Genomic DNA, 24,877 nt, shown 5'->3' with positions numbered 1-24,877 from the left:
TACCCCCACTATCCAATGGAAAGCCTTCATTCTGCCTGCCCCCGCGCAGGCCAGTCAGAAGCCTCCTTCCTTCTACTTGCCAGTGGGAATAGGAAGAAGGGAGGAAGCCTTTGATTGGCCGGTGAGGCAGGCATTGCATAGTCCGGGGGTGGGGTTGGAGGAATAGCAGTGTTGAACTCTGAAGCAAAGCCGCCACGGGAGCTCATCCCCGTGGCAGTGAAGAGGAAAACCCGATCCCGACGATGCAAGGCCACCATGGGAGCTCATCCCCGTGGTGGCGAAAAAAAGAAGGCCCGCCGGAGTAAAGCAGTGGAGGAACTGGAGCCCATCCCTGCAGTGAAGGAAGAAGAAGTTTTTGGTGAGCTTGTGTGTGTGGATGGGAATGGGTGCCTGGGTGAGAGCTTGTGTGTGTGATTGCGAGAGAGACTGGTCAGGAAGGTGACTGGTGTGAGAGAGGCCGAGACTGGTCGTGGGGGGTGTGTGTGTGTGTGTGTGTGTGAGTGACTGGTTGTGGGCGCTAAGGAAGAGGACTGTGAGGACAGAGCTTCAGCAGCCCTTGCTGCTTATGGTGAGTGCTATTGGCCTGGAAGGGAAAGGAGTAGGAGAGTTGCTGGAGAGGGTAAGTAAAGGTGGCTTTTTAAATTTATTTTTCTTGATTGACTGCCATTTTATTTATTGGGTATTGTGCGATGACTGCTGTTTTGAAATATTTTATTGATATTTGGACATGTTTTACTAATTTTTATGAGTTTTTAATTGTTGGATATTATTCTGTTCAGCAGCTGTTTTGTAACATTTTTAGTACAGCTTTACAATTATTTCTGTGTGGGGCTCTATAGCAGCTTGGCTTATTCTGTTTTCCCAGTAGGAAATGTTAGTGTTTAGGGCCTGGTTTAATAGTATTTCTTAGATAAAGCTGTTACTGTTGAGTGTGTTCCATAATACAGGTGTAACTTTGTGCAGGTTAGTTTGTGTGCATTATTGCAAATCCTGAGAGTCTGTTAGGTGCTATATTTCTCTTTCCATTTCTCCAGGTTTGCACTGCATGCAGAGTGGCTGTTTTGGTTTTCCATTCCAGTTTCTGTCTCCATATTTATAATTTGTGGTTTTTCTGTACTTGGTGAAGGTCAGTTCTGTGTATGTGATCGAGGTGTGAGGTATTTTACTAGCATGTAGGCATTTGTATCAATCTTATTTATTTTATTTATTTAAATTCTTTTAATATACCGATGCTCAAGACAAAGTCTTATCGTACCGGTTTACCGCAAAACCAGGGGAAACCATAATTAGAAGAAAGAAAGTTACAATGAACAGGGAGTACAATTCAGGACAATTGAAAGAAAAAGAATTAGTTTAACATAACGCTTTGTTGTGTTTTCTCAATAGGATATGCATTAGTGGTAAATTACTGTCTTTTCGTAAGGAAGGCTATTGTGCCTGGTAGTAAAGGGAGTTTGTTTTGCTTTTACTGAGATGTCATCAGAACCAGAATATCTTTTTTTGTATGGTGAGTTGTACAGGGTAATGCCCTAGATCTGCTCTGCGCTCATTGCTGGGGGTTGAGGGGATTCCTGTGGATGCATAATGCATATTTTATATTTTTCCCTGTGATAGTTGCATGTTCAGTGTGTCACGCATGTGAGAACCATCTGTCAGGTGTGTCCCGGCCAAAAAAAGGTTGAGAACCAGTGCCTTAGAGTACCTGGCTAATAATTGCTGATAGATCTGTCCTACAGATGTTTGTCCAACCTTTTTCTTAATCAGGCTATAACACCGGCCTTTACTACGTCCTATAGCAATAAATTCCACAGCTTAATTTTGTTTCTTAGCATCCTGTCAGATGAATCCAGAACAAGTGGGTTATGCACCTCTACGAGCAGATGAAGATGGAACAAACTGACGTCGCAGTATATATACCCCTGCAGTGACATCAGCCTGCCAGTATTCTCCGTCTCCAGCAGATGGTGGATGTGCATCTCCCCACTAAGGATTGCTTTGATTTGAAAAAGGAGAAATAAGGAAAATAAATTTACCCTGCTCTCATGTGGTGATACCAAAAGGTCCCTCCCTCAGTTGAGAATTCCTGGGTTAATTTCCGTGGTCCCTCAGATGAGTGCCTTGGTCTGGTAGCTAGTTTTTCAGCCGGCGTGGACTCAGCTGCTAAGCAGCTGAAAGACAGCAGGTGCAGGAAGCCGAGCGAGGTGGTGATAGCATATGCTCTCTCTCCTTGCAGCCAGAGATTGTCTCTATACTCAGCCAGGTAAGGCTGAGCTCAGCTAAGTTTAAAAAAAAAAAAAAAAAAAAAATAGAGACAAAGGAAGAGGATTTTTTTGCTGTAGGGCTTCCTCCTTCCCCCTGGTCTCCGTGCTCGGTGTGCCGTTCTGATGTTTGTCCCGCTCCATGGGAGGTCGAGGAATGTGGGCAGCCTGGCGGGTTGAGCAGCCTCTGTAGGCTAGGCCCTGCTCTGAGGCTTTTTCGCTGCACGCCGTGTGGTGGGCCTCAATGGCGTTTCGTGTGCTTTAGGCTGCCCTCTACAGGTTTGTTGGTTCAGTGTGTGTGTCTAGCTATGCGTCCAAGTTGTGCGTTCAGTTTTTTGACGCTTAGGCAGGCCTAGTAGTTTGTGCATCCAAGTTAAGCGGCACCTTAAGTGGCCATCCGCTTTCCTGTGTGCACCAGTTGAGCTGTTGAGCTTTGGTGCGCGCTTAAGTTTATGGTGCCTATCCTAGGGATGCCTAAGTGTCAGACGCCTAATTTTTGGATGCTTAGGTTGAATGCCTAGAATTTTTTGGACACCTAAAAAAACCCCCAAAAAAAACTAGATGCATGCCTCTGGCCACCGATCAGTGTGCTGCCGGGCTAATGGCGCCTATATCTAAGAAACCTAAGTGCCTTTCTCTTTGCACTGCCTGTCATATTCTGGCATCTCAGCCAGTAGTGCCCGCTGCCTTGTGCTAGTGCTTTTTGGAGGCTTAGAGAATTATCTTCTTCTGATTTCACTAAGCCTGGTTCTTCCCAGCTGGATGTAGATCTGGGTAAAGAAGTTTCAGGTGGGGTGCCTGATTTTGGAACTCCTCTAACTGGTTCTTCAGCAGGGGAAGACAGCTCAGTGAGTGGTACCTCAGGTGCTTCCTGATCTGGATACTTCTATATTTTCATGGGTAGAATTTTTCTAGGGATTGCAATCCTTGCTTCAGGCGCAGTCCTCAGCCCCGTCCAATGCTCCCAGGGCAGTCCTAGGTGCAAATCTTGCCTGGACCTACTGTTAAGCACCAGAGAACTCCTAGAGCGACGGCGGGATTTCCCGATAGAGATCTGGATGGCACAGATGATGACACTGATCCTGACTCTCTTGAGGATGGTAATTCTTCCAAGATTAGAACCGTATAGGACTAAGCTATGCTTTTTCCATAGAGATGTACTGCCGGTCCTGATTTCTCAGACCTTGAAAATGGTGGGAGTGCCTGGGGCAGGTTCCACATCTGAGCCAAAGAAAAATCCCATTTTGGTTTCTCTGCATGAAGCCTCTTGTTTTTTTCCCTGTGTTAGAATTGATTGATCTTGAGGGCACCCCAGAGGCTAATTTCAAAGGAGGTCAGGTTTTGGAAGGCCTGTACCCTCTGGATCCATTGATGAGAGAGCGTTCAGGTTTTCTGAAGGTGAATGCACTTCTGTGTGCAGTCTCCAAGTGGATGACTATCCCCATAGAGGAAGGAATGGCTGTGAAGGATGTACTTGGTAGGAGGAGTGAAACGATCCTTAAGCAGGCATTTGAAGCAGTGGCAATGACTTTGCAAATAGCTTCTTGTTGTACCTTGGTGGCTTGCTCTTGTTTCCTTCTCTCTCAGGAGGTCAGTGACTCTGGGGAGAATCCCAGGGCAGTCATGGAGCCAGCAGCTGCCTTCTTGGCAGATGCAGGTTGCGATTTGGTCTGCACCTCAGCCAGAGGGGTGGCTTTGGTAATAGAAGCCAGGTGTCAGTTATGGCTGAGAAATTGGTCGGCTGATGCGACCTCCAAGACTAACCTCATGAAATTGCCCTTTAAAGGCTCGCTCTTGTTTGGGAGCGAGTTAGAGAAAGTGGTCAATAAGTGGAGCGAATCGCCAGTTCCTAATTACTCGAGGAAAAGAAGCATGAGAGGTCGTGCTAAGGATCCAAGCATTTTCGACCTTATAGAGGAGTGACCTTTCAGAAGACTCAACCTTTTGGTAGGCCTCAGTCCTTACAACCCAGAAAGGGCATGGGCTCAGGTAGTGGATCCTTCCGAGCCTCCCAATGAAGATTTGCCGACCCACCCCCGGGTACAGGAGATAGGGGGATGCCTTCTCTCTTCTATCAGAGGTAGATCGAGATCACATTGGATCAATGGGTCCTGGAGGTGTTGCGGGAAGGATATGCACTGGAGTTTTGTAGTATTCCTCGGGATGTGTTTATGGTCTCTCCCTGCCATTCCTCCTCAGAAGAAGCAGGCGGTAGAGGATACATTGGCAAGGCTCCTCAGTCTGACAGCTGTGATTCCGGTGCCCGTGTCTCAAGAAAATATGAGGCAATATTCAATTTATTTTGTTGTGCCCAAGAAAGAGGGATCCTTTCGTCCCAACTTGGATCTCAGAAGTGTCAGCCGTCATCTGCAGGTGACCCATTTTTGCATGGAGATCTTGTGCTCAGTGATAATGGCCGTGCCGTCGGGGGAATTTCTGACCTCTTTGGACCTGTCCAAAGCTTAACTTCACATTCCCATTTGACTAGAGCATCAATGCTTTCTGCAGTTTGCAGTTCTGGGACGCCATTATGAATTTCTGGCACTACCTTTTGGTCTGGTCATCGCTCCCAGGACCTTTTCCAAGGTAATGGTGGTAGTTGCAGCAGAATTAAGACAGGATGGGATCCTAATACACCTGTATTTATTCGACTGGCTGATTCGAGCCAAGTCGCTGGAAGAGAGCAGCCTGGTGACCCGCGAGGCAATCTCCCTGTTGCAGGAGCTCGGCTGGGTGGTGAACCTGGCCAAGAGCAGTCTTCAGCCTGCTCAGTCATTGTAGCACCTTGGGGTTCGGTTCGACACGAAGCAGGGCAAGATTTTCCTGCTGGAAGCTTGAATTCAGAAGTTGATGGCACAGCTATGTCTGTTGATGAACACTCTGCGCCTGACCGTATGGTTCTGTCTGCAGGTACTTGGTTTAATGGCGACAACCCTGGAAGTGGTACCATGGGTGACAGCACATATGCGTCCTCTTCAGCGTTCCCTGTAGTCTCGGTGGAACCTGCAGTCTTAGGACTATTTGATTTGGTTCCACCTGCCGGATGGAGAGCTCCTCCCGACTGCAGTAGAGGCTACAGCTGGATCATCTAAGGAAGGGAATTTCCCTAGCACCACTGGACTGGCTAGTACTGACGACAGATGCGAGCCTCCATGGTTGGGAAGCTCACTGTCAGGAGCTGACAGTGCAAGGGTGCTGGGATGCACTAAAGTCTTTCTGGAACATCAATTGTTTGGATGCCAGTGCAGTCCAGCTGGCATGTTTGCAGTTTGGCGATAGGCTGCAGGGTCTAGCAGTCCGGATAATGTCGAACAATGCAACTACCATGGCTTACATAAATCGGCAGGGAGGAACTAAGAGCCAACAAGTGTCACAGGAAATCAGCTTATGGAATGGGCCGAACTACATTTCCAGATGATCTCAGCCTTGCATAGAGCCGGAAAAGACTTTCTCAGCAGGGAAAGTCTGGACCTAGGAGAATGGGCACTATCCAACAAGGCGTTTCAATTGATTCTGGATTGCTGAGGTTTCCTGTTTCTAGACCTGCTGGCAACTTCTTGCAATGCGAAAGTTCTGCAATTCTTCAGTTGCGAGAGAGATTCATTGGGGGTAGATGCCTTGGTGCAGGAGTGGACGGAAGACAAGTTGCTGTATGCCTTTCCTCCATGTTGTATAATCACACACGGGTTATAAACAACTAAACAACCTCTTAGTGACAACACAGTATACATACCACACAAAGAGGATCGATACAAAGAATCAGTTTATTTGATCAATATATAACAATCTATCTAACAATAAAATCTAAATAACCCACTCATTCATCTCATACACACCCCACATAAAAACATAATCTTTAACAATAAATATGGAAAATCTGTCATGTACTGAATATGCAAAAACATCAATACAATATTTGTAATAAATTGAATTTTTTAAGGCATTTATACAATTGTTATTTCTGCAAATTTTCAAAATATAATTAAAGTGCAAATGCTTTTGTATAAATATAGAATGACCTAAAAACCAACAGGACAATGTTAGCCCCTAACCAATTTTGAACAATTAATGCAAAATGCAATAGTATAAAGTGCAAAAACTTTTTATATAAATGTTAATTAACCTGCATGACAGTATAACGATGTTAGTCCATAAATGATCCTACAAAGATCTTTGTTTCGCCCGACATCTCTCAAAGGCTTCCTCAGGGATGAACTATAACACCAATATAAACCCTATATCACAACGGGTGTATTTACAAATCTCATCCACGCATTGAAAATCTTCACACGAAAGAATTGTATGGAAGCTCGTAAATCTCTCAAATTCTATCCCAATCGGGACTTCATGTCTTCAAAAATGCTAAATAAAATACAAGCAATAAATGAAGTTTAAGGAACAAGTACCTGATTAACATGCCAAGACCAAAAAACCCCCCAATTTCAAGGAGGTATAGCCTCCTATTGAAAATACTAAACAAGATTTCATTTATATCCCAAGAATACTCCATTTTCCTACCCCCACACCGACTCAAGTTATTACACAAGCGCCAACCATCCCACATCACTTAAAACCCGTCATCCCAAATCTAAAGTACAGTCATTACCTTCCCGATGTTTATAAAAGGTATTCACTTAAATGGTTATTCCAGATATGCTCACATCGGAGTGCTCCATCTATAACATAAATGCACAACCAACGTGAATCCCCATACCTCCTTGAAACTGGGGGGTTTTTTGGTCTTGGCATGTTAATCAGGTACTTGTTCCTTAAACTTCATTTATTGCTTGTATTTTATTTAGCATTTTTGAAGACATGAAGTCCCGATTGGGATAGAATTTGAGAGATTTACGATCTTCCATACAATTCTTTCGTGTGAAGATTTTCAACGCGTGGATGAGATTTGTAAATACACCCGTTGTGATATAGGGTTTATATTGGTGTTATAGTTCATCCCTGAGGAAGCCTTTGAGAGATGTCGGGCGAAACAAAGATCTTTGTAGGATCATTTATGGACTAACATCGTTATACTGTCATGCAGGTTAATTAACATTTATATAAAAAGTTTTTGCACTTTATACTATTGCATTTTGCATTAATTGTTCAAAATTGGTTAGGGGCTAACATTGTCCTGTTGGTTTTTAGGTCATTCTATATTTATACAAAAGCATTTGCAGTTTAATTATATTTTGAAAATTTGCAGAAATAACAATTGTATAAATGCCTTAAAAAAATTCAATTTATTACAAATAATATTTTATACATTTATACTATTTATAATTTATAATATAATTTATAATATAATTTATAATTTATAATATAATTTATACTATTTATACATTTATAATATTTATACATTTATAATTGTATAAATGCCTTAAAAAAATTCAATTTATTACAAATAATTTATTACAATAATATTATATGTTTGTTAAATACTATTGTTACTTTCACTGTTCCTTGTAATAATGTTCAATAGTTGATTGTTATTGTTCTATGTTCTATGTAAAAAACCCCAGTCTAATCTACCAGACCAGGGCAACCTTTTCGTTACTTGTAAACCGGACTGATTTGTATTGCATACAGGAATTCCGGTATATAAAAATTAAAAATAAATAAATAAAATAAATATTGTATTGATGTTTTTGCATATTCAGTACATGACAGATTTTCCATGTTTATTGTTAAAGATTATGTTTTTATGTGGGGTGTGTATGAGATGAATGAGTGGGTTATTTAGATTTTATTGTTAGATAGGTGAATGTTATATAATGATCAAATAAACTGATTCTTTGTATCGATCCTCTTTGTGTGGTATGTATACTGTGTTTCCTCCATGTTGGGCAGATTAATCCGAAGGATTGAGCACCACAGAGGGATGGTGCTCCTGGTTGCTCCAGATTGGCCCAAGAGACCGTGGTATGCAGATCTGTGGTGGCTCCTGGCGGAATCGCCCCTTCGGCTTCCAATACACAGGGATCTGTTGCAGCAGGGTTCTATTCTTCATGAAGATCTGACTCTATTTTGTCTTACAGTATGGCCCTTGAAAGGGCTCGCGTGCTGAAACGTGGATACTCTGCGGCAGTGATTTCCACCTTGCTAAGAGCTAGAAAGTTCTCCACTTCCTTGGCCTATGTGAGGGTTTGGTGAGTGTTTGAGGCCTGGTGTGAGGATCGAGGATCTTGTTCGGTCAAGATCCCACTCATTTTGGAATTTTTGCAGGATGGTTTGAATAAAGGCTTAGGGGTAGATTTTCAGAGCCCTGCTCGCCTAAATCCGCCCAAAACCGGGCGGATTTAGGCGAGCAGGGCCCTGCGCGCCGGGAAGCCTATTTTACATAGGCCTCCCGGCGCGCGCAGAGCCCCGGGACTCGCGTAAGTCCCGGGGTTCTCGGAGGGGGCGTGTCGGGGGGCGGGCCCGGTCGTCGCGGCGTTCCGGGGGCGTGTCGGCAGCGTTTTGGGGGCGGGTACGGGGCGTGGCTACGGCCCGGGGGCGTGGCCGCGCCCTCCGTACCCGCCCCCAGGTCGCGGCCCGGCGCGCAGCAGGCCCGCTGGCGCGCGGGGATTTACGTCTCCCTCCGGGAGGCGTAAATCCCCCGACAACGGTAAGGGGGGGGTGTAGACAGGGCCGGGTGGGTGGGTTAGGTAGGGGAAGGGAGGGTAAGGTGAGGGGAGGGCAAAGGAAAGTTCCCTCCGAGGCCGCTCCGATTTCGGAGCGGCCTCGGAGGGAACTTTCCCTCCGAGGGAACTTTCCCTTGGAGGGAACGGGGGGAGGCAGCGCGGCTCGGCGCGCGCAGGCTATACAAAATCGATAGCCTTGCGCGCGCCGATCCAGGATTTTAGTGGATACGCGCGGCTCCGCGCGTATCTACTAAAATCCAGCGTACTTTTGCTTGAGTCTGATGCGCAAGCAAAAGTAGGCTGTTCGCGCGCCTCTTAAAATCTACCCCTTAGCCCTTAGTTCCTTAAAGTTACAAGTAGCAGCTCTCACCCGTTTCAGAGGTCAGGTGAATGGTGGAGCCATGTCGGTTTATCCTGATGTGGCCAGTTTCCTGAAAGGAGCAAAACATCTTCATCCTCCTTTGCGGTTTCCAGTGCCCTTATGGAGTCTTAATTCGAATTGGATTTCCTAGCGGGTCCTACGTTTAGACTGATGCGTAGCCTGACCTTACGTTTATTGACCTTGAAAACTGTGGCAATTTGTTCTGTGTGTAGGGTTTCTGAACTGCAGGCTTTGTTTTGCCAGGTGCCATTCCTCCAGGTGACTGAGGGGTGAAACAGCTGCGTACTGTTCCTTCTTCTGGTTTTCACTTGAATTAGTCCATCCCTCTGCTGCCTCTGGACAGAGAAATGTGTAGAGGAGTATTGTCTGTTGTGATCCTTGGAGGTTACTGAGCCTTTTTGGAAGACTGATTGCCTGTTTGTCTTTCATGGCGGTACTAGGCAGAGCCAGAATTGCAGGCTACCATAGCTCACTGGATTTAGGAGGTAGTCACGGCTGCATCCGTTGATGCTGGGAAGCCGTTACCTAATCGAGTCAGGGCTCATTCCACTAGGGATCAGGCAGTGTCATGGGCAGAAGTGAATTGTCTCCTGTCGACATTTCCAGGTATTATCGTCTGGATGTGAAGACCCGGGAGGCTGCAGCCTTTGCACAAGTGGTTTTGACTGGACTGCGGGCAACCTCCCACCCTATTCAGGAGTAGCTTGGGTACATCCCACTTGTTCTGGACTCATCTGACTGGACACTAAGAAATGAGAAATTACTACTTACCTGATAATTTCCTTTTCTTTAGAACAATCGGATGAATCTAGTTTCCCTCTCTTGGCCACCGAATGTTTATTGTATGGTCCTCATGTTTGACTACGTATTACAGGATTATTGGGAAGTGTTAGTCCAGTCCCCAGACTAATGTTATTACATTCTTATCCGAGCTCAGTGTTGCTTGTTGGCCAAGTATTGACATGGTTATCTGTTCTTAATTAAGTTTTTTGCTAGTCTGTCCACAGTTGCTTTTGAAGCAAATACTGGCAGGCTGATGTTACTGCAGGGGTTTATATACTGTGATATCAGCTTGCTCCATCTCCATCTGCTGGTAGAGATGCATAGCCCACTTGTTCTGGATTCATCTGACTGTCCTAAAATAAAGGAAATTATTAGGTAAATATTAATTTCTCATTGAATGAAAACATACTTTCTTAAACTTTGTTTTTAGTCTGTTATCAGATGAGTTTCATAGTGTTCCCTAGTCCTAGTTTTATTTCACAGGGTAAGTAACCATTCCATATTAACTTGTTCCATGCTACTCATGATTTTATAAACTTCTATTATATCAAATCAGATGTAGATATATTGCCTGAGAGCAGAGGAACAGATTAATTATTAAGACAAATGTGTGCTTTCCTCTGCTGGCTTTTCCTGTTCTTCTTGCAACAGATTCGGGATCTGTGTGGTGCTCAGTCTGCTTTCCTCTCTTGTTCGTAGCAAGCAGAGAGCTGCTTTTGCTGTAACTGCTTTCTGAGACGCGGCAGATTTCCTCTGTCTTGAGGATATGCAAACTGAAACTGCAGTTAAAGTGCCCTCCTTCCATACTCAAAGGCGGGCTCTCGCCTGGTCCTCATCTGTTCTGGCTTTCAAAATTTTGCTTGGATTCTGGGCAGGGGAAAAAAAAACTTCACAATTCTGCTGTTGCATACTAAATAATTGTATTCAGGTTCCTGGAACTCCCCACCTGTTTTACGGTCATTTCCGAGTTCCTTTGATTTGCCTGCTTTGATCAGTGGGAAGCAATGTTGAAGCTTCTGCAGGAGTGGTTTGAAGCAGATTGGAAAAAACGGCAGAAATCACAAGAATATTCAGAAGGTCCCCGGCCGAGGCGCCACAGCAGGTCACATGCTGTTACAGAATGGAAGGAAGGAGTCTGTGGGTGCGCTAGATTTATCCTCCATTTAAATAAGTTGTCTCTCCCTACATTTTGCCTTTGGGGGGTGAGGTTACCCATCTCTTTCAGTGCAATATTCTGAGCTGCTATGACTTCTGCAACTCTCGTACTATTTCTGTCTTCACCTGCAGACCTACTCCCAGTAGTGAGATACTTGGTTCAGTATGGACGGCTGTGCTGAGGCTCATTACAAAAGCAGATCTCTTATTTCAGTGTCTGGCACAGATTTGCTGTTGGAAGTCATATTACCTCTCTCTGGGTCTCCGGTGAGACCCCCCCACTTCGAGTACTGTAGTCATTTCTGGTGATCACATCTGCTAAAGGGCATCGACAAGATAGAGGCATTTCAAATCGAGCATGGCTAAAGGAGCTAAACAGACTTCAGTAAACAGACTTCAGTAAAGTATCAGAAGGAAACATTTTTCATAAAATGCAAAGCTCAAAAACAAGGGTCGTTGGAAGAAGCTTAAAAGGAGCAGGAGAGAATACCTTTTTTTTTTTCTGCTGGGAAGTTTGGCGGACACTTGAAAAAGACTTCCAGTGGAGGAGGAGTGACCTAGGGTTACAGCAGTGTGCTAGGAGCCAGGGTTCAGATCCCGTTTCTCCCACTGATGCCTTTTGTCACCTTGGGCAAGTCACTTTATCTCCCGTCTCCTCAAGTAGCTACTTAAATTGTGAGTCCTTTGGGCCAGGGACTTACCCTTGAATGCTTATGACCGTTGCACAGGACTATGTACGTTCAATAGCACTATGAAACCAAGTGTCATTACTGTTGTGTAAAGGAACCCCAGCAGCAGGGGAGGGAGAAGACCACAGATCAAGTAAGATCTGTGACGGCACAGCAGACAGACTGAGTGTATCAAGTAATCCTTTCCTGCTGATGTAGCCTATCGTATATCTAGATTTATTTCCTAAAATTCTCTTGTAGTAATGATTTGGGTTTAAGTAGTCAGAGCAGAATCCTGGCGCTCTTTACTACTTGAGAAACGTACTGGCAGCCACCTCTAGGATTAGTAGTCGCCTGTTATGCGTGTTTTGTTTTGTTTTTTTGGCTGCATGCAGTTCCTTCAGGAGAGAGGGGCCAGCGATACTGATGGTTGCCAAACACTACTGGATATACTGAGAGGCACAGGGAGATAAGTGACTTGGCCGGTGGTAGAAAGGATTTGAACTGGCCATTAGTCTAGTGATCTGCCTACCAGACCACATTATATTTTGTTGACCTTTTTTTAGATTATTTGAGAGAAAAGAAACAAAAAAATTGCCATAAATGAACCAGAACTTTGATCATAACAGCTCAACAATAAGCAGATCTTAAACTGGTGTACTGGTAAAGGAGCACAGCCTGTGGTAGATGACCATAAGAGTTGCCCTGCTCGGTCAGAGCAAGGTCCATCAAGTCCAGGATCCTTTCTCTGACAGTGGCCACTCTCGGTAGATTCCCCCCCCCAAAAAAAGGATCTATTTCTTATTGCCAGGGATAAACAATGACTTTCCCAAATCTGCCTGACTAAATAATGTGTTATGGACTTCCCCAAGCCTCTTTTAAACTCTGCTGTGCTAGTCCGCTTGACCTCGCCCTCTGATGACAGGTACCGCAGCTCGATTATGCGCTGAGCGAAAGAGAACTTTCGACAATTTAAGTCTGCTGGTTGTTAGGTTTCATGGCGAGTCCCCTTGTTTTAGTATTGTTTGAAAGGGTAAATAACCCAGCCATGATTTTATAAACTTCTAATCGTATCCCCTCTCAGCTGTCTCTTTCTTCATAAGGGAGCAGTTCTATCATTCTTGTTGCCCTTCCTTGCACTCTTTCTAGTTCCGCTATATTGTTTTTTTTGTTTTTTGAGAAGGGGTAATCAGACTTCACATAGTGCTCAAAGTGCATTCATACCATGGCTTGATTACTTTTATATTTGGCTCACAGCTTTTCACTGATAGTTCAATTCATGTCCTGTAGGTATTTCCCTGTCCCCAGAGGGCTTACGGTCTAATGCATCTGAGGCAATGGAAGATGAAGTCACTTGCCCAAGGTCACAAGGAGTGGCAGTGAGATTTGAACCCTAGTGGCCTGGTTCTCTACCTGTTGCTGTAGCCACTAGGCTGCTACTCTACTCCGTTGTGATATTCTCTATTCCTCTCCAAATAATTCCTAATATTCTCTTTGCTTTTCTGACTGCTGCTGCCACACGCTGAGCCAAAGATTCAAATTATTTCCAAAAGGACTCTGAAGTTCTTTTCCCGGATGGTGATTTCCAATGTAGAACCCGGCAATGTGTACCCGTAGCTGGAATTATTTTTCCTGCGTGCACCACTTTTCACTTTCCCATGTCAAATTTAATCCGTCATTCAAATACCCAGGCTGTTAGGCTCGTAAGGTCCATCTGCAGTCCCTCTTAACCCGCTGCTGTTTTAACAGTTTTGAATAATTTTGCATCACCTGCAAATTTGATCACTTCAATCACTGTTCCCTTTTCCAGATCATTAATAAATATGTTGGGCAGCAGTGGTCTCAGTACAGAAACCTCTCTGCTGTTGAGCTTTCTCCAACACCATTTAGTTCAGCTCCCTATATTTCCTGTCTTTTTAACCAGTTACCCATCCACAATGGGACACTACCTTCTCAGGAGTTTCTCATGAGGGACTTTGTCAAATGCCTCCTGAATATCCAATGTTCTCGCTGGAAGAAAGAAAGGAAAAAGGGACATGTGATAGGCCTACAAAGTATGGGAAGGGGTTTCCTGAATGGACCCAGATCAGTCCAGACCTCCTGGGTTTTCCCTCCCTGCCAGCAGATGGAGGCAGAGAAAGTTTCACTGATATTGTACATAACCCAGTGTGCCACCTGCAGTCCCTCAGTGTTTCTCCGTCTCCAGCAGATGGTGATATAACCTGCAGTCTGGAGAGAGAGAAAAAAAAGATTAAGACAACATTTCTGGATCCTCTCAGGGTTTTTAGGTCCTGGTGGGGCCATCCCCCCTGGTTTGAGGCAGACAAGCAGGGGATTGGTGACCCTTCTGATAGCTCAGTCTGGAGGTCCGTGGTGTGGACATCTGGTGGTCCAGATCCCTCATCCCCCATGAGACATCTGTGGAATCTGCTGGCAGTTCTGTACTGCAAGCCCAGTGGAGCAGGGACATATCCCTTTTACACAGTCCTGGGCTGGGTTGCTAAAGTTTGGCGAAAGGACACTGATACAGCCAGTGGTCTGGCTCTTTTCTGATCTGCCATGTGGCCGGCACTCCTGGAACCGGAAGCTCTGCCCCAAAGGAAAGTAATGATTTCTATGTATCTTTATTTGTTATAAGAGAACAAAGGAATAGGAATCTGTGCAGCATCGGGGTTCCAGGGGGGGAAGCTACCTTAGCAGCTCGGGGAGCTCAGGATGGGGTTTTTCAGAAGCTCCTCTGCTTCCATAGGAGACCAGGTGTTCGCTTTGTGGCGCTGAGGCACTGTTCCCCTGCTTGTTGTTGAGGTGCTGGTGGTGTCGTGGGTGTAGGGAGGAACAGTGTGCCCATGCGGCAAAAGCGGCATGGCGTTTGGGGGTCTGCGTCGAGCATGGCCACACTGTAGAACAAGCCTCGCAGGTGACGGCTCTAGCGCTGAGGCTTTTCCTCATCTGTGCGGAAATGGCAGCCATTTTCAATTCCCTAGCACCGTCAGTGGGAGAAACGGGGAAGTCCCCTCCTCAACTATCGCCAGCTGTTCCCTGTCCGTTGGAGGTGCAGAGAGACATTTGCACCGAGGAGTCGTCTCTGGGTCTGGTAGAGGACTTCTGCTGGTTTTAATTTGCTTATGTGCTAGGCTTGTTTAGCAGAACAGGCAGCAGGGGATGTTGGCTCTCTGCCCTAGTCTTCATGGATTCTCGGACGCTCAAGAGGCTTGAGGCCTTCGATGATTTTTTGTGCCGGATGTTGAACGTATCTTGGCCTAAATGCGCTGAAGTTGCGGGCAGGCTTTGCTTAGCCACATGGTAGGCCGTGGAAGCGGTTCTTTTCCCACGTGCGTAGGCGTGTGCATGCATTCTCACTGCGTGGCAGTTGCTTGCACGGGCACTTGTGCGTGTAAGGTCGTGGCCTAGATTTGAACATATATGTTTGCAATCTAGACTTCAGTGCATATTTACATAGGTACTTGTGTGCATAAGACCGCAACCTGAGACCAGACCCAAGATGGCTGCTGCACCGTGAGCACGGAAGCGACCGAGCTCCGTGTCTTTTCCTCTGAGATTTTGTGAAAAAGTTTGTTTCCTTACAGGTTTATTTCCTTTTTCATGCCGCATACCAAACATAAAGCAAGGATCCGTGAGGTCCTTGCTTCAACGCCCGAGAGTTCTTATCGTCAGACGCGAATCGAGGAAGCATTCCGTGGTGTGCAGTGTTTGCCGGAGAGCGGGGCTGCTGGTGAAGATGGCGGAGAGCGGCTGTCTCTCACCTTGGCCGAAGAAATATCTCTCAGCTCCGGCGAGCCGACAACTCCCTCCTTGCCTTATAGACCTCTGACTGGTGCGGAGGCGGAACAGCTGCTGCAGGAGACGCCGATTCTGCCATCTGAAAAATCGAAAGACCCCCAGAGAAGAGGTATGGATTCCAGACCTACTTCGGTGAATTCTGTTAATTCAGACTCCAGGGGGGGAGAGGCAGAAATCGGGCGTGCCGAGCTTGGCGAGGAAGGCCTTCTAGACAAAGGAGGGGAGAAAAAAGGAATACACGTAGTGTTGAACTATCCCTTAAAAGTTCCTGAAAAAATCACGATTGAAGAAATTTGGAAGGCCTTGACCACAATGAATATGGCCATAATAGATTTGACAAATGTTGTAAAACAGAACATGGAAAAAACTAATCTTTTGGACACTAAAGTACTAACTGTTGAAAAATCTATGATTGAAGATATTAGAGAACATAAGAAAATGCCATACTGGGTCAGACCAAGGGTCCATCAAGCCCAGCATCCTGTTTCCAACAGTGGCCAATCCAGGCCATAAGAACCTGGCAAGTACCCAAAAACTAAGTCTATTCCATGTTACCATTGCTAATGGCAGTGGCTATTCTCTAAGTGAACTTAATAGCAGGTAATGGACTTCTCCTCCAAGAACTTATCCAATCCTTTTTTAAACACAGCTATACTAACTGCACGAACCACATTCTCTGGCAACAAATTCCAGAGTTTAATTGTGCGTTGAGTAAAAAAAAACTTTCTCCGATTAGTTTTAAATGTGCCCCATGCTAACTTCATGGAGTGTCCCCTAGTCTTTCTACTATCCGAAAGAGTAAATAACAGATTCACATCTACCCGTTCTAGACCTCTCATGATTTTAAACACCTCTATCATATCCCCCCTCAGTCGTCTCTTCTCCAAGCTGAAAAGTCCTAACCTCTTTAGTCTTTCCTCATAGGGGAGTTGTTCCATTCCCCTTATCATTTTGGTAGCCCTTCTCTGTACCTTCTCCATCGCAATTATATCTTTTTTGAGATGCGGCGACCAGAATTGTACACAGTATTCAAGGTGCGGTCTCACCATGGAGCGATACAGAGGCATTATGACATTTTCCGTTTTATTCATCATTCCTTTTCTAATAATTCCCAACATTCTGTTTGCTTTTTTGACTGCCGCAGCACACTGAACCGACGATTTCAATGTGTTATCCACTATGACACCTAGATCTCTTTCTTGGGTTGTAGCACCTAATATGGAACCCAACATCGTGTAATTATAGCATGGGTTATTTTTCCCTATATGCATCACCTTGCACTTATCCACATTAAATTTCATCTGCCATTTGGATGCCCAATTTTCCAGTCTCACAAGGTCTTCCTGCAATTTATCACAATCTGCTTGTGATTTAACTACTCTGAACAATTTTGTGTCATCTGCAAATTTGATTATCTCACTCGTATTTCTTTCCAGATCATTTATAAATATATTGAACAGTAAGGGTCCCAATACAGGTACAGGTTAATCTTATAAAAACAGAATCCTATGTTGAAAGGAAGATTGACTTATTGGAAAATCAGTTAAGGAGAAACAATTTAAGAATACTGAATTTCCCGAAAACAAGATGGATGCCATTGAAAGAGTTGATTAAAAGTTACTTTACAAATATCTTGGCGTATACAGCAATGACGTTACCATCAATGTCTAAATGGTATTATTTGCCAGGAAGACAAGATAAAGAGAAGAGACAACAGGAGGAATCAATGGAAAATATCTCTTCTAGAGACAATCTAACAGAGTTTCTGGAAAAGTCTTTTGATGCTAAAATTGAAGAGGGCAACAGTATTTATTACTTTTCTCCAAACATCAGAAAGGGATGAAGTTCTAAAGAGATCTTTTGTTTTATAAAGCAATCTGAACTGTTCTATGGTTTCCAAGTTCGTGTCTTTCGAGACATCACGAGGAAAATACAAGAGAAAAAGAAAAGTTTTTCTAACAATGAGATTGTGAACAGGGGAGCCAAATTTTACCTTAGATACCCTTGCTGCTGTGTATTGGTGTATCAGGATAATAAGTATATTTTTACAGAGATAGAACAACTGCGTCCATAGCTAGACTCTCACTCCACGTAGGGTTTAGAAGGGTGGCTAATTTAGATTAAACTGCATTAACACGGTGTTTCAGTATCTTGGAAGGTTATTTGTTTACTTATTAAGCCGCTCTGAAGTGGGTCTCCATTATAATATAAAAGGAATGTGTTATAGTTTATATATTTCCTGAACTGTGGTGTAAAATTCTTACTTATTATTCTTTATAATATTTCCTTGTTTTTCCCTCATATTGATTCAATGTAATTTAAAACGTTGAAAACTCAAATAAAAAATTAAAAAAAAAAAAAAAGACCGCAACCTAAACTTGTGTATTTGCGCAGGTACTTGTGCGCGTTTAATTGCAACCTAGTCTTGAGCGCGTATTTGCGCACGACCTGGAGAGGTGCATGTGTATGCCCAGGTGGCACTGGTGTGCGCTCAGGAAACAGTCTAGATCCGAAATTCAGGAGAGCTAGGTGCCAGGGACAAACGGGTCCAAGTGCTTTGTTATCTCTGAGGCTTGCAATATGATAGCAATTCAGTCCTCTCTCTCAGCCCTGTTTGGATGCTCAAAGCGATTTGACTACAGCTAGGCCAAGGGGATGTCCCATAGTGTCTCTGGAGGGAAGGAGAGTAGAAAGGAGGTGAGGCAACATTTAGTTCTCCTCAGTTTTCCCAAGAGAGAAATGTTGGAGAGAGCAAGGTTGGGCCTGTGGGTTCCTTTATAGATCCGTCTTCCTCCTCCTGGGTGGAATGTTTCCAGGGCCTGCAGACCTTTCTGCAGGGGTGCTCAACGAAGGCGAAGCAATCTACTATGTAGGGATCGTGTGCTTGGGCCTCCTATTTGTCAGTCACGACAGGCAAATGCTGCAGGGAGGCTGTCCCTGATAATGTTCAAGGGAGTGTGGATTGTGCGACACCAGATGATTCCGATGGGGAAAATTGCTTTCTCACCTCTAGAAGAGGGAGAAGTTGCATATGATTGAGAACTGCTTCAGACTCTGCTCAGATTTTTTTTTTTTCAGAGATGCCTTGTTGAGTCTGTTAGCTCTGACCCTGAACACACTTGGTGTGACCGGAGGTCATTTTTAATTTAGGAATCCCATTTCTTTCACCTCTGTATCCAATTCAAGAGAATTGGATTTAAAGAAGGTAAATGTGGCTTTCAAGGTTTCCCGTTTCTGCATGGAAACTCCTGAGGTCCAACTCTGAGGTCAGTCATAGTGGCGGTACACAAGGGAGAGTTCTTGGCGTATCTGCACATAGCTATCAGGCCAGAGCACCAGAGTCTCCTGAGATTCATGGTCCTAAGGGAACATTTTTGGTTTCAAGCCCTTTCCTTCAGCTGGCTCCACTTACCTTTATCAAGGTGATGGTGGATGGATGGCCGCATTGCAAAAGGGAGGGTGTGTTGGTGTATCAGTGTCTGGACAACTGGATCATTCGTGCATAATCAAAGGACCTATGTCGACAATTGGTCCAAAAGGTACTGATGTGCTTGAAGTCTCTAGGAAGGTGGTGAAACTAGCAACAAGCCATTTAGTCCTCTTACAAACTCTGGAATATCTGGGAGCTCAGTTCAACACACTGCTGGAGAGAGTGTTTCTCACAGAGAGAGATTGCTGAAATTGCAGAGTCAGATTAGGCTTTTGCTAGAACTTTCGGTGCCCAAGGTCTGGGACTATTTACAGGTCCTGGGTTCTATGGCCTCTATATTGGAATTAATTCATTGGGTATTCACATATGCGGCCTCTGCAGAGGGCTCTTCTGCTGGAATCCATTATTGGAAGGGTTTCATCTTCCTCTTCCATTAAAGGGGGAAGCCAGGGACAGTCTGCAAGTAAGCCACCACAAAAATCTCGAGCATGGTGCAGAATTGGAGATTCCAAATTGGGTAATAGTCACCGCCGTTGCAAACCTCTCCGGATGAAGGGCAGCGAGGCAAGATCAGTCGGCGCAGGGCCAGTGGTTGAAACAGGAGGCCTCATGGTCTATCAGTCGGTTAGAGACGAGAGCGGTGCATTTTGTGTTGCTTGCCTGTCTGCCAAGGTTACGCAGCCATCCAGTATGGATCCCGCCAGATAATGTGATGATGGTGGCCTACATTAGTCGTCAAGGCAGATCCAAGAATCAGGCAATTGCTTAAGAGGCCCGCCCGGGAGTTGATTCTCTGGGCAGAGCTGCACTTGGAGTGACCTGGCAGTGTGTCACATCTCCAGGGTGAACTACGATCAGGTGGATTTTATCAGTTGGAGAAAATTAGATTTGAAGGAATGGGAGCTAGCAATGTGTCTCATTCATGGAAGAAGGAGGTATCTCGACCAAAGAGAATACCAAGGTGTTATGGTTTCACAGTTGCAGAACAGAACATGGTACAAAGGAATCGGAGCTCTGATGCTGCCGGGACTCAAGGGATTCTTCGTCTTCCCTGTGTGGCCTCTGGTGGACAAAGGATTACAGTGGATGGAGAAACATCTAGGCAATGTGATCCTGGTAGCTCCAGAGTAGCCACATCCACCATACTTCCCAGATGTGATCAACTTAGCCATAGACAGGTCCCTGAGGTTTTGGACATCGGTTGACTCTTTTCCTCCAGGGTCCAGTATTTTCAGGTCAGGTGGCTCATTTCTGTCTTGCGGCTTCACTTCTGAGAGGAGATGACTGAGATGGAGGGAATTTTCCAAAACGGTTATTTCCACCTTATTGCAGGCTAGGCAATCTTCAAACATCCTTGACATATTTGTGAATTTGGAGGATCTTCAAGTCCTGGTCTGCTGTGATGGAGTGCAACCTTAGCCTGTTCAGGCTTATGGTATTGCAAATTTTGTCTGTTCTACAGAGATTCTGGTCAAGGGACTGGCCTTTAACTCTCTGAGAGTCCAGTTAATGATGTTGGGTTATCTCCGGGGTAAGATGCGAGGATACCTCTATCCACACATCCGGATGTTATACAGTTCCTTCGGGAAGCTAAGAACTTGCGCCCTCAGGTGTGGAACATTTGTCCGCCTTGGAATCTGAATCTAGTCCTTAGAGGATTGTGTAAGATGCGGTTTGAACCACTAAAGAGAGCTGCAGTTAAGGACTTGATTCTTAAAGTGGTTTTCTTGGTGGCTATTTGTTCAGAAGAATTTTGGAGCTCCAGGCAGTGTCGTGTTGAAATCCCTTCCTACAGATGTCAGATTTGGGGGTATCTCTATGCTTGGTGCCTTCTTTTCTGCCTGATGTAGTCTCGGCGTTCCATCTTAGACAGTGGACCTTCCAGCTTTTCCGGATTTGGATACCTCTACGCTTCACACAGGGGAGCTTAGTCTCTTAGATGGGAGGTATCTAAAGGTCACTTATGATTTCTGTAGATTGCATCACCTCTTTTGTACTGTGGAATAGTCCAAAGAAGGGAAGTAAGGCGCCTAAGGCTACAGTTGTGCAGCGGCTGAAGGAAGTGATCGAGTCGACTTAAATTTCTAAAGGGCACCCGCTGCTGGGGGGGGGTTAGGGGCATGCTCACCACGTTCTCAGGCGACTTCCTGGGCTGAGTCACAGCAGGTGTTTCTGCATGAAATTTGCTGAGTGGCTACTAGGAAGTTGTTGCATACTTTCGTTAGGCATTATTGCTTGGATGTTGGGGCTCTGGCTTCCATGTGCGTTGGTGAATGTTCTATGAGCAGAACTCTCTAGGTCCCACCCAAATTAAGGGGCGCTTAGGTACATCCCAGGAGTCTGGACTGATCTGGGAACATATGGGGAAAGGAAAATTGGTTCTTGCTAATTTTCATTCCTGTAGTACCACAGATCAGTCTGGAGACATGCCCATTTACTGGGGGGGAAGAGGCCACCATTCGTACTGATGCTTTGTATATAGTGTAGAGTTGTTGAAGATTTTCAATGCTGATCACTTATGTTAAATTTAGGAAACAAGTTTTCCATTGTCTTTTTGGGCCACTTCACCTTCTGGTTTGTTAGAGGGGAGGGAGTTTGCTTAGAAACTTATGGTTGTTGCTGTCATCTTGGCTCGGTTAGAGGTCAATGCTGAGGGACTGCAGGTGGCACACTGGGTTATGTACAGTGTCAGTGAAATGTTCTCTGTCTCCATCTGCTGGCAGGGAGGCAAAACCCAGGAGTCTGGACTGATCTGTGATACTACAGGAATGAAAATTAACAGGTAGGAACCAATTTTCCTAATTTTCCATGGTGGAAATTTAAGGACATTGGGGTCATGATATGAAGTTTCAGGGAGGAAGCTTCCAAAGGAACATGAGCAAACGCTTCTTTCCTGAGAGGGTGGTAGATGCCTGGAATGGCCTACTGGCAGAGGTGGCGGCAACCAGATATGTGACAGACTTTAAATCTGCTTGGGACAGACACAGAGCGCAGTGGCATGGGCAGTTGTGGGGTAGCGGGTAGAAGAAACAATGGAAGGGGCCGAGTTTAGTCATTTGAAACTTGAGAGGGTCAAAAAAGGGGATAACTCAACCCAAATGGAGCGAGAGTGGTGGTACAGCTGCTTGTTACAACCTTAATATCTGTGGTATGGCTGCTTAGACTTCCAGGAAGGCTAAAGAAACAGACATGGAGTGACCATGGTTACAGTCCAAACCATGGAAGGCAGCTAGAGATATGGGTGGGTCAATTGGTCTGTATCTGCCCTCATTTTGTTAGATTTCTATGTACCGAGGATTTTCTTGTAAGCGGAGCAGATGTTTAGAACAAGAGGTCATGATCCAAGGGGGTAGAATCAAGAGAATATTTCTTCAATGGAAAGGCTAGTGGATGCTTGGAACAGCCTCTTGGGGAAGGTGGAGGGGGCAAAAAGATTAACAGAAAGCCCTCAGGATAAACAGAGAGGAGCTCTCGTAAAAGAGTGACGAGAAAACCAGAGATCAACTGTTTGCTGGCATTGTCCAGAATTATATTGAATCAATTAGAGGGGCTCTAGGGTTCTAATGGCCATTTATATCCACTGTTTCTGTGTTTTGCAGGGATTACAAGTTGGAGACGAGATTATTGAATTTGGTTCCGTGAACACCAGCAACTTCCAGACCCTGCAGAATATTGCCACAGTTGTGCAGCACAGTGAAGGGGTGTGTGCGTCCTAATGACTTTCTTTGGCACTTTAGAACACACTCCTGTTTTCACACAGCTTCAGCTGGTGAGGCCCTGCTGCGTGAATTATTTAAAGAATACTTCCACTAGCGACATGTAACTAGCTACGTTTAAGATTGTGATGCAGGTGAAAAAAAAAAATATAATTTTAGTGAAATATGTTCATAAAAATTGTAAAGGGGTGATGAATGTTTCCTTTAGTAAGATTTCAGAGTTGCATTGAAGGTGCTTTTTTTTTATTAATATTTGCACAGTCAGTAGCAGTGCACAAGGGCTGCATGAATGTCTCTCTGAAGTTTAAAACTGTCATTTAAATTTTAGAGGCCACTGAGCGTGACGGTAATTCGTGAGGGCAAGAAAGTACATTTAGGGCTCACGCCCCAACGATGGAGCGGGAAAGGGCTGCTGGGGTAAGCTTTTTGTCTCGTATCTTATTTTGTTATACTAGGAGACTGGGTGCCCATTTTATCTAGGATGCTCAAGGATCAAAAAGGGAAGCTGTTCAAACCGACTTGCATAAGGAGCTCCTGCAGGTGATCAAACTTTGCAGGGCTGACCGCTGGGAGATGACCTTAGCTAGAGCAGCAACCAGCCAGATAGACCCATCCAATTTAGTCCTTGTCTGCCATAATCTACTGTGTTACTTTGGGGGGCAAATTTTAGACAGCTCGTAGAGTTGCAGATTAGACCGGGTGGTTTAAATGTTGGGTAAAGTACTCGCATCAAAAATGCCCGTGTACTTTGCACCTGCTCTTTTTTGTTTGGGAGGAAAAGGAGAGAGCATGTGCTTTTAAAAATATTATGCACATGATCTGTTTTTAGATCAACACCCCCCCCCCCCCCCGCAAACCCCTTTTAATGGGGGTAAAAGCAGGTACACAGTAGCCCTCCCCACACACAAGCACATGCCCATACATATCCTTATAGATCCAAGGAGGCCAATTCACCTGGGCAAAAGGGCTTTGAAAATTGTTTCGTTTGTTTTTTAGAGCATAAAATCTACACACACCAATTCAAAATCTACAATACATAGCACCTTTTTGTCTTTCACTTTTTCGTTTTGTTTATCAGATGCAATATTGTTCCCTTGCAAAGATGAGGCTGAGATGAGAATACCTAATTTTCCTCTTGCCTTCTGGACACCAGTATAGTTGGAGCGCGTGTTTTATTGACACCTGGAGCTACCATTCAAGCGTTTTCCAAGGTTTCATCTTCAGGCTTGGAGAGATGCCAAACACGAGATGTTGACTGTGCAATTTGCAGGGTGTAAGCGGTCATCCCGAATACTGCTTCTTTTTCCTCTGCTGTGCTATGCTCTGCTGAGTTTTGAGTGATGGTCAATGGTTTTGTTTGCGTTTTTCATAAGGAAGATAACATTTCCCAATAAAGGTATATACTTGTGAAAAGTTTAAAATGGCCAGTAAAATTACTTTTTTTTTTTTTTTTTTTTAAATAAATATTTACCACCTACCCCCAGGGGTAGACAACTCTTGATCAATGAGTGCCACAAACAGGTCTGGTTTTCAGGATATCCACAATGAAAATGCATGAGAGATCTGCATGCCCTGCCTTCATTGTATGCATATTTATTGTAGATATCTTAAAAACCAGACCTTTGAGTCACGTGGGGCGATGTGCTGAAGCAGACGTGCTCTCCTTCAACTCTGGGTGCCCTGCCCCCACATCTACCGGCATCGTGAGTTACCGGCTCCAGTACTTTGATTCTAACCCTTGTGCCGACTCAGCCCATGTCGATTGTTCACTATATGAACAGATCATCACCCCCGATGGCTGCCAGAGGAGGGAAAAAAAGACAGAGAGAAGGAGAAGGGAAAAGCCGCAGACCTCAAAATGGCGGGAACCAGTGAGCTCGGGATAGCTGCCGGAGCGCCGCTCACCGTAGAGGTTCTGAGGGAGACCTTGGATGCAACTCTGGACACGAAGCTGGCTGGCATCGCTCAAGATTTAATAAGAGGTAAAATCAGCACTGGTGGACCTCGGCCCATGGATTGACCACCTCGAGGAGCGGGTCGGGGGCCTGGAAGATCGGGAGGCGG

At 45.0% G+C, this 24,877-nt stretch overlaps 1 protein-coding gene across 2 annotated transcripts in view; it reads left to right on the top strand.

Moving 5' to 3' along the window:
• PSMD9 (proteasome 26S subunit, non-ATPase 9) overlaps positions 1-24,231 on the top strand; it is a 29,347-nt gene extending 5,116 nt beyond the window's left edge. Inside the window, exons 4-6 of one of the 2 annotated variants that reach the window (XR_003859187.1) lie at positions 22,697-22,866; positions 23,142-23,230; positions 23,892-24,231. Coding sequence is in view for 1 of the 2 variants with exons in the window: in XM_029619640.1 (XP_029475500.1) it covers positions 22,697-22,798; positions 23,142-23,230; positions 23,892-23,919 (219 nt within the window). In the remaining variant the exon portion in view is untranslated. The remainder of the gene's footprint in view (positions 1-22,696; positions 22,867-23,141; positions 23,231-23,891) is intronic. The other variant, XM_029619640.1, reaches the window with a different exon arrangement.
• Positions 24,232-24,877: the final 646 nt, after the last annotated feature.

Source organism: Rhinatrema bivittatum, chromosome 11, assembly GCF_901001135.1.
Source record: "Rhinatrema bivittatum chromosome 11, aRhiBiv1.1, whole genome shotgun sequence".
NCBI classification, from domain to species: Eukaryota; Metazoa; Chordata; class Amphibia; order Gymnophiona; family Rhinatrematidae; genus Rhinatrema; species Rhinatrema bivittatum.
Note: the sequence above shows the minus strand (reverse complement) of the source record. Positions and strands in the feature narration are given on the sequence as shown.